General features: G+C 35.6%; 1 protein-coding gene across 7 annotated transcripts in view; it reads left to right on the top strand.

The window, feature by feature from the left end:
• Positions 1-90: 90 nt before the first annotated feature.
• Positions 91-10,092, top strand: part of USP37 (ubiquitin specific peptidase 37) — a 77,171-nt gene continuing 67,169 nt past the window's right edge. For 3 of the 7 annotated variants that reach the window (XR_012507173.1, XM_045512051.2, XM_074364305.1), the window contains exons 1-3: positions 91-359; positions 4,871-5,011; positions 8,905-9,128. Coding sequence is in view for 6 of the 7 variants with exons in the window: in XM_045512051.2 (XP_045368007.1) it covers positions 8,973-9,128 (156 nt within the window). In the remaining variant the exon portion in view is untranslated. Of the gene's footprint in view, positions 360-436; positions 523-4,870; positions 5,012-8,904; positions 9,129-10,092 lie in introns of those variants that run through there. The other 4 variants (XM_045512052.2, XM_074364303.1, XM_010948770.3 and 1 more) reach the window with 4 other exon arrangements.

Below are 10,092 nucleotides of genomic sequence, written 5' to 3'. Positions count from 1 at the left end.
TGGGAGAACGAAAGTGCGTTAAGTGGAAAGTGCGCATGCGTATTACGGTCAGGGCAGGGGCGGGGCTACCTCGGCGAGACTCCGCTCGCTTCTGGGGCGGGGTGAGGGCGTAGGAGGGGCGGAGTTTCCAGGCTTGCGCTCACACGCCCCGTCTGGTCGCGTCGAATGTGCGTGCGTGCGTGCGTGTTTGCGTGTGGTCACAGTTCCCGCCATCAGCTGCTCTCCCTGACTAGGGGGAGCGAGCGGCCCCTCTCCTTCGTGCTCGGTATCCCTTCCTTCCTTACCCTCGGCTCCTCCCCCTCCGCGCGGACACCGTGCTTCCGGCAGGCCTGTCCGGGGCTCCGGGCTCTCAGGCACAGGTAAGGCGGGCCCAGCCCAGCGAGCGTCTCAACTAAGCCGTTTTACCCCGGCACCCCTCCCCCCGCCCCGTGCGGTCCGCCCACTCGGCGTTCACTCTTCTGGAGTTCGCCCGGCTGCTGTTTAGCTCGCCCCCATCCTAGTGACGCCCCCGAGGCCTCGCAGGTACTCCACTTGGGTCTTCCCCCAAGCTTTTCCTCTCTGACCTGGTCTGTACTGTCACTCGCTACCTCTGCAACCCGAACCTGGCTCCTCTTTGCTGGGGGCTGTCGTCGTCCACCCCTCGCCCTTAGCGAGGCCTGCTGTCTCTTCAGGTGACTTCCGTTGCTGCAAGTCCATCAGGCCTTGGGACATGATACTGTTTCACTCTCTTCACCATTCCTCACCTTCTCTCTTTTAACTGTTTCTCACTAAAAGGCATGAATTATATTTTTGTCGTGCTTTTGCTCCAAAATCCCTAGCCATCAGATCAGGTTGTCAGGGTTTACCTATTTTAGGTTATGATCCATGAAAGGAAATGATAATTGAAAACAAAATCTTGTGTTCTGAACAGTTAGCCTGTAGTGGTTTTGTAATCCTTTCAAAATTTAGGCTCTGTGTAAATGTCCCTTTTTGGGTGGCAGTATTTGACAAGTCTGTTAACTGTAAAAGCTATCAAACAGAGGATATCAAGTAGGCAGTTGGATATACTGGGTTGGAGCTTCGAGGAGAGCTCTGAACTGGGTTTATAGGTAAATGTATATGTATATATATATATATGTATACACGTGTATATATATATACACATATGTACGTTATCTGCCATGTTGACAGTAATTGAAGCTATATATGTGGATGAAGTTGCCCAAAGAGAGTACAGTACTAGAAAAGAAAGGAATCCGCTGAGGGATTCTTGGCATTTAGTAAGTGGATAGAGAAGTACAAGTCTTGTTTAAAAAAAAATGAAAGAAGTTATCGATAATGTTGAAATTCTGCTGAAAGGTAAAGTTGAATGAGGCCTGAAAAGCCTATTGACATCAGAGTAATGGATGATCATAGGGATAGATGTTTGATGGAGGAAAACGAAATATCTGGGTTCAGTCCTAGGGCTTGTTCTCCTTTTACTCTTCCCTTCCGCTTTAAGCTTTAAATTCTACCTGTATATTGATGACTTAATTTTTATTTCCAGCATGTTCCCTTTGTTTTCAGTTCAAGATCTAAATACCAACTGTTTGCTTGACATCCCAAGTTGATTTTTTTCTTAGGAATTTCAAATATAACATGTCTAAAACAAAAGTCTTAGTTTTCTCTAAAGTCAAATGTTTTCTTTTCCAGTTTGCCATTTCATTAAGTGGTGTATCCGTTTATCCATTTACGGAGTCTAGAAACTTGAAAGCCATTCTTGAGTTCTCTCTCATTCCTTGTATACATACCCTTTTCAAGTTGTATTTATTCTGTTTCCATTATATGTCTTGAATCTATTTCTGTAGGTTTTCAGTATCACTTTTCTAGTTCAAGCCACAATCCTCTTTCACCTGGACTTAATGTCACTGGTTCCCTGTATTCTCATCTGTAAAATAGGAATAATAATCACCTTATTGGATTGCTGTGGGGATTAAATGAGATAACCATGGTAAGCACATGGCACACAGTAAACAGCCAGTAAGCATTCATTGTTATTTTAATTGTTGTTATAAGCTGAATCACTTCAGTGCTCTCCTATCTGGTTGTCCTAATTTATTCCATCCTTGCTCCTTTCACTCTCCTTCCCAAATCCAAGCAAACCACATCACTATTCCATTCAGTAGTAATGTGTCATTTCTCTGCTTAAAAACCTTCAGTAGATTTCACATCACTGTTTATTGCATTAAGGGTAAAATTCAAAATCCTTACTGTGATATACAAGATTCTGCATAACCAGATACTTTACTACTTCACCAGCTTCATCTTGCATGATTCTCTTTTCCCTCACTAAACTCTAGCCACATTGCTTTTCATTTCCGTAGTCACACCAAGTTATTTCCCATCACCGGGCCTTTGCACATGCAGCTCTGTATTATTCCAGCATGACCATCCCCCAGTTAACTCATTCTTTAATTTTCAAGTTCAGTGGTACTTCCTCAGAGAAGCTGTCTCTTGATTCTGTCTAATCTCTACCCACCCCTTCCCCAAGTCTTAAATCAGGCACCCTGTTTCAATCTCTCATGTCCTGAGCTTTGTATCATTTTTCAGAACTTGTAATTATATATTTACCTGTGTGATTATTTAGTCTGCTATTGGAATATCAGCTAGGGACTGTTACATTTCTATTTCTCAAGAATTTGTTAAATGGATAAGTAAATTGGACTTTGCTATATGAACCATCATGTCTTTGGGAAACACCAGCTTATTGATATTCTTGTCATCTGATAACAAGACCCTTTTTATTCTGCAGACAAATTAAAGGACACAAAAACCCAAAGGGTTTTCCAGCTTTGGATGATATTACCCATTCTTGTGTCATAGAATCATTCAAATTTTAGACTCTTTAGACTCTTTGAATTGGAGATAAACTTTATCTAGGTCAACTTCTCTCCTTACTTTCAGCTACCACACTAATTTTATCTCTTTGTGCATTTGTTTTATGGATCTTTTTAGGCAACAAAACCCTCAGAAATCAGAGCAGTTGTTATATATTTTAACAATGGGTTAAACTATGAGGCTAGTGAGGATGAGGCTTTCAAAAATAGATAAAGGGAGGGGGGAGGGTATACCTCTGTGGTAGGGTGCATGCCTAGCATGTATGAAGTCCTGGGTTCAATCCGCAGTACCTCCATTAAAAATAAAAAAAATAATTACCCCCCAAAACCCCCAAACAAACAAGCAAACAACAACAAATAAAGGGAAATTCCATATTTAAGTAAGTGGTTAATGGTTGTTATGGAAGAAAATACTAAAATTGAATGATTTGTGTATGTAGAACAGGATTTGTGTTGAGAAATAGAAAATAAAAAATAGGAATGCCAAACACAGAGGCATTAGGATTTATTTTATAGATAGTGATGAGCTGTTAAAAATGTTTGGGAAAAGTTTCAGTTAGGCAAAATGTGTTAAGTTCTAGAGATAAGCTGTACAACATTGTACCTATAGTTAACAATACTGTATTGTATGCTTAAATGTTTCTTAAGAGAGTAGATCTCATGTTAACTATTCTTACCACAATAAAATTTTTTAAGAATTTAAATGTTTGGGAGGGGAATTAGCATCAGAAGCAAGTATTTTAGCACTTACTAAGTACCTATAATTTTTGGGGGGTACAAAAGAAAATAAGTCAGGTCCCCCTCTACCCTCCCCTCTCTTTAGGGAGAAGGTTAAAGAGACAACTAGTGCACACTTTAGTTGGTAAGAAGTAAAAGAGTAGTTTTTTAGAAGGGGTATTATAGGGTAAAGGATTCATTGGCCAGAAAAATCCTGAGAAAATGTAGACTGGAAAGTGATTGCTGCAAATTATTGAGGACGCAATATGGTATTGGTTAAAAATGTGAGTTCTGGTGCTAGACTTAGTTTTGTCTCTTACTGATTCTGTAACCATGGATAAGTTTATCTCTCTGAGCCTCAGTTTCCTCATTTGTAAAATAAAGATAATCTTTGTCATTTAGGATTATTGTGAAAATTATGAGCTGTTGCATGTATGGCACTTAGCACTGTGCTTAGTAAATGTTGCGTAATAAATAAATATTAGGTGGGAAGGATGACAAAATGTTTCCGAATTAAGGTGGTAGCTATGAAAAGAGTGTGTTTTTAGATAAATGAGAATGAAGTTAAAGCTGATGCTAAGATTTTTTTTTTTTTTTTTTGGCTTAAAGGATAGTGGAAGGACAAATGTAGGGAAGTCTGGGTGTCTCTTAAAGAGAGTGCGGACTGTGTCATATTCACATTTGCATCCCTACCACAGTGCCATCAAATTGGAATAGCTCAATAAATGATTTTTCACTAGGTGAACAAAGGAGTTTAAAGTTGATGTTATAGTATTCAAGAAGGCAGTGAAAGATGTTTGATTAGAATTTCAGGGAAAGTTGAGGCTTAGGCCTAAATTTGAGAAACAAGCCCGTGAAGTTAGTTTTGAAAGAAAAGTGCAAAACTAAGTTTACCCACTTTTTGAAATTTGTATCAACACATCATAGAAGTGGTGTTTTTAAGACTTAAGACGTATTATGTAACAATGTCTATAGAGTCAACAAAGGATATACTCTTTTTACCACTGTCTTCTTCGTTTCAAAATGTAGCAGGAATAAAGAAACAAGACACAAATTGATCAACCTGCAGGCTCCTGGAGTCCCTCATTTTGCATAGCAGATATATCCCTAAAATTCTGTTCATTGTGTGTGTGTTTAAGTGTGTATGTGTATATTGAACATTATATTTTAAATGTTTTCAGTAAGGTGGTTTGTGTTTTTTAAATTGTCAAAAGGTTAATCTTTGTTGTATAAATAATAACAATTTTAATTTTATAAATCAGATTTCTTTTAAAAAGGCACACTTATATTTTCTTTAGCTGAGTTGATGGCTTCCGGAGAACTGGCATAGCTGCAGAATATGAGTAGTTCCCCAAGAAGAGTGCATTGCCTTTGGCACAAGGATCAGAATAAAGGTGAATTGTTATTACATAGGGTTTTTCAGTAAAAGTCACTGAAAAGTAAGTAATGTTTTTATTTTGGATATATGTTTCCAAGAGTATGCAAATTGGCAAGAATTTACAGTTTTCTTTTTCTGTTTTGTAGTAATAGTTTTATACTTTAGCATGCTTTCTTAAACCACAGGATGCCCTCTGGATACGTATGTTTTCAAAGCAGTACCTAAAATAAGAACATTTAAATAACTGTAGAGATTGTAGAAACATTTTTGTCAGTGTTGTTTTTTTGAGCTTTGATAGAATGCTCAAAATTGAACAGAATTTTAATAGTGGTGAAGAAATTTAGGGAAAAGGGAATCTCTTTGGATGTACTTAAAGAATAATTGGTTTTTATTGTACTTTGTTTTCCTAATATCGATTTGATAGTGAATTGGTTTTTAACAGGGTTCAAAGAAACCTTGTATTTGTCCTAAGTTCATAGAAAGTTTAACTGTTACTGGATCATGCTAGATACTGAAAAAGAAACTTAGTGGTTTTTTTCTCTTAACCAAATAGGGCAAACCTTGATAATATGATGAATGTATGAAAGTAAATATAGTTAATTCATTTAGTACAAAAACAGATAATGGCTAGATAGCGGCATTAAGAAAAAGTTTTTTATTCTGCTAGTTTTTATTGATTCTGCCAATTCCTGGACCTTTTAGGTTTTTTCCTTAGAAGAAAGAGAGATTGCTAGTGGAAATGATTAAGAAAATGTTTAATATCTGAAATGAAAATTTATACGCTTAACCAAAACTCTGCATCAAAATGTTTGAGAGTTATATGTAGAGAAATCATGTATTACATGTAGAAACAATTGCAGACGGAAACAGAAGTAACTAGTTAAGTTTCTTTTCTCATGAACTTTATTGAGCTTTGAAATCTTCACCTCCAAATTTTGTTAAATAATCTAATTTTTTAAAATATGTTTTTATTGGAGGAATTCAAGGTCAATGTCCTTACTTTTGGTCTGTAAGGAAAATACTAAGATAATGAAGTTTTATATTATTCCCTTTTAATTTAGCACCCTGACCTTAATGACATATAAGGAAAGATGAGGTAATTTGATAAAACTCTTAAAATGGAGTTTGTTTACTGAGCAGTATTTATAAAGCAGTATTTATAATACAATGTGATAAATGCTCTACTAGAGATAAGCATAGGATACAACAGAAGAGAAAAGCATTTAACACTCTTAGTGTGGTTATGGGGTGAGAGAAAAAATGAAAAGTAGCTAGGAAAGGCTTCTTAAAGAAGATAATATTTAAATTGAGCCTTAACTTTATAGCCAGGAAAAGAAAACAGGGGGGTTCATGGGGGAAGGGGAGAGTAGGTAAAAATCTGCCAGACATAGATCATAGTATGTGCAAAGGTATAGTGGCATGAGAACATAGGCCTTTTTGGGGGGAAATTATAAGTAGTTCAAATGGCTGGATTCGAAAGATTTGTTGAGGTAAGCAGATAGAGATAGAGAGGTAAGCAGGGCCTGGATCATGAAGGGTGTTTATATCATTTTAAAGGGTCTAGATTTTATTGTAAGGACATTGGGGAGCTGTTGAATAATATTGATGACAGTACTGTGATTTGATCTGCAGTTAATTATAAAGATTTAACCTGCAGTTAATTATAAAGAAGGTATATAGAGGTAGAATTGACAGGACTTTACCCTGACCTTCCATTTCCAGTTCAGTTCCAATAATCATCAAGAGAGAAATCAAAGATAACTCGTGTTTCTGGCTGGGCAACTGGAGTGGGAGAAGGGCCACATATTCTTTGCAGTGCTGAGAGAGTGGAAAATATTTCAAGGCTATATCCAAACAATGAAGCACCAAATTATTAATTGCAGGAAAAAAAATGTATTACAAACACTAATTACTAGCCCAGAATTTTGTAGTTACTAGTTTGATCAAAATACCATGTTACTGACAGCTCTTTAAATGGTAGTGGACTCTATAACTTTGATGGATTCATATACCCAGCCAATTATACTGTCTAAATCTGGCCACAGTTAGGCACTGAAAAAATTTGATGAGGGGTGGGAAGGGATAAATTGGGAGTTCAAGATTTGCAGGTACTAACTAACTACCATAGAAAAAATAGATAAAACAACAGATTTCTACTGTATAGCATAGGAAACTTTTCAATATCTTGTGGTAATCTGTAATGTAAAAATATGAAAAGGAATATATGTATGTTCATGTGTGACTGAAACATGCTATATGCCAGAAATTGACACAACATTGTAAACTGACTATAATTTTTTAAAAATTTAAAAATTTTGGTGAGATTAATATTATAATTTTGATGCAATTATTATTGAATAATAATAGAGGACTTACAATGCATAATACCTTTAACTATTCAAAATGTTTTCATATCTCTTTAAATTTGTTCCACGCTATTTGATGTACAGTACCTAAAGGCCTCAGACTAGGAGGTCCACAGCCTCATTTTCTCTCCACTGGTGGGTTTTGTTTGATTTGTAGCTTTTAAAGATAACTTTGAATTCACTGCCCACAATTTAAAATGGGCAGTTTGATATAAAAATTTAGATGTCATTTTCTTGAAAAATTAGATGATCTGGCAATGCTAGGTTCACTATTTCTAAATTGGCTAGATCTGAGTAGCAGTTTTCATATCTTGTCTGCCTAAATCATTTGTGTCACCTAACTGGCTTCTATAGGTAGTTGAGTTGGTGATCTTTGTTAACAGCTTCTTTGTCTGGGATCTTTGGAGAAAGTGGTGTTGCAGACAATTCCATTCACCTTAAGGCTGCTGTGTGTTGAGTGCCTAATGTGTGTTATTTCATTTAATTCTCTAAAACTTAACATTTACTATTCCCGTCTTACAGTTGAGAAAACTAATGGTTAGGAAAGGTAAGTTACAAATTAGTAAGTGACAGAGCTGGCTCCTGATATCTAGACCTAGTATGTTTTTCTTTTATACAGATACTACTGTTTTTAGCTTTTCTGGTTCAGCTGTTTAGGCAGAGGAAAAGTTTAATGATTTTTAAATTATTAAATTATAAGCAAGAATCTGTATTGGAGGCATTGTTTTTAGAGATTTGGAGGCTATAGTATAAATTTTGTTTTAATTTTAGTTGATTACATATATGTGTATAACACATATTTTGATAACATTCTCTGCTATTACTATAATTGTATTTACTCGCTGACATTTGGTAAGCTAGTTCAAAGAGTCTTCGACATTCTGTCAGTTCTTTAAGTTGTTTTTAAGTATTAGACTTCTCTCAGGAAATTTGAGTATTTGTCAGATAAAATTGGTGAAGATTCTTCAGGAATATTAAACATAAATGGTAGGTGGATCTTGGGAAAAGGAGTTTTTTGTTTGTTTTCCCAGAGAATAAATGATTTTCTCAAATAATATAATTCTTTAGGTTAAACTAATTTGATTATTCTCACAAGTATTCACTTAATGTCTCCTATACATGTAGCTATGCTTAGACTACCAACTGGTAGACGGTATTATCTGGTGATGATGAAGGAAGGTTAAAAAAATAAAAGTTTGTCATAATCCCATGGGCACTTGCGTTGAGGATGGAATTTTTAGTATTCCTGATCAGCATGCCTTTAGTGGCAGCAGTATGGTTGTTAATGGTGCAAAATGTAAAGTTTAGTCATTAATAGACACAGGTACTGGACATATGGCAAAGGAGAGAACATGTACAGAAGAAATAAAAGGTGGGTAGATTCAGTCACTGAACGACAACTGCTTTGGTTGTCTTTGTTACCTGTGCCATCCAGCTAATGAAGCCCTTTGGAGGATACTTAGTTAAAGGTAGTTTATTGAAATGGAAAGAAGGACATAAGATGGTTCATTAAATGTTCTCTTTCAAACTCTTGTTTTAATCACTAGTAAATTGTAACTTTTTATTTTATTTTATTTTTCTTCCTTAGAATCTGTCAGGTGAAGGTGTATTTTTGCTTTTTAATTTGGCTAGAAGCAATTTATTTTTAAAGAAAGTATGCCTCCTCTGAAGATACATGGTCCTATAAGAATTCGAAGTATGCAGACTGGAATTACAAAATGGAAAGAAGGATCCTTTGAAATTGTGGAAAAAGAGAATAAAGTCAGCCTAGTAGTTCACTACAATACTGGAGGAATTCCAAGGATATTTCAGGTATTACCAGATATTGATTTGGAATAGATCTTTAGTCACATCTTTCAGTGAATAGCTTCTGTGCCATACTAAGAAGAAGCCCTCTTCCTAGATTAATATTTTTATTTCTAGGACACTAATACTATTAGGTGCATACATTACAAATTATTTAGCAGAATTGTTGATGGTGTATAATAAAGAGTAGGAAGTAGTTACCATTATTGAAAAGAAAACTGGAAGCTGAGAGGACCTGAGTTTGGATACTATCTAAGCTTTTTTTTTTTTTTTTTTTTTTTAAGTAAAGGTGAAAGATTTATTCAGTCTGAAGAGAAACCAGAGTGTTATCTAAGATATTTTTAAAACCACATTAGGATAACTAGTTATTCCCCCCTCCCTCCAACGTATATGATAGATTCATCACTATTTAGTGTTAACTTGTAATAGGTCTTTTTAGTGTCTTCTTAATGTCTCCTTCCTAAATGATCCTGCCAAAAGTTGTGGTATTATGGCCGTTCAAGGCTGATTATTCAAGGTCATCCTTAGAGCTGTTTTCTTCTAACTATAAGTTTTTGAAGGGTGTCATTACTTTATCACTGCAAAAAGCAGTTAATATTGTTTTCACTTCTATTACTGTTACCTTCTACAGCCAAGAACTACTTGTGTTGATAAGTTGAATTTAAGAACATGTCTTACATTTTTCTGCACTTTAAAATTCTATATATGTTAATTAATTATATAAAGTATAATATTCATTCTAAAGTACTCTATTGAAGAACAATTTATAAAACTTTATGCTTGAGAACCTGATCTGAAGTAAAATTTCCATTTATCTTTGCTTTTGAACTATGAAAATTAATTGATTATGATTTTATATATCAAAGGTAATCTTAAATAGTTTGGAGGTGGTGACATGGTTAATAGAAATGATAGTTCGACCACATATGTATATCACTAATTGCCCACCTGAGTGAAAGAAAGATTTTTT

The sequence above is a fragment of the Camelus bactrianus genome, chromosome 5 (assembly GCF_048773025.1).
Source record: "Camelus bactrianus isolate YW-2024 breed Bactrian camel chromosome 5, ASM4877302v1, whole genome shotgun sequence".
Classification (NCBI taxonomy): Eukaryota; Metazoa; Chordata; class Mammalia; order Artiodactyla; family Camelidae; genus Camelus; species Camelus bactrianus.
This window is presented reverse-complemented; position numbering and strand designations above follow the sequence as displayed.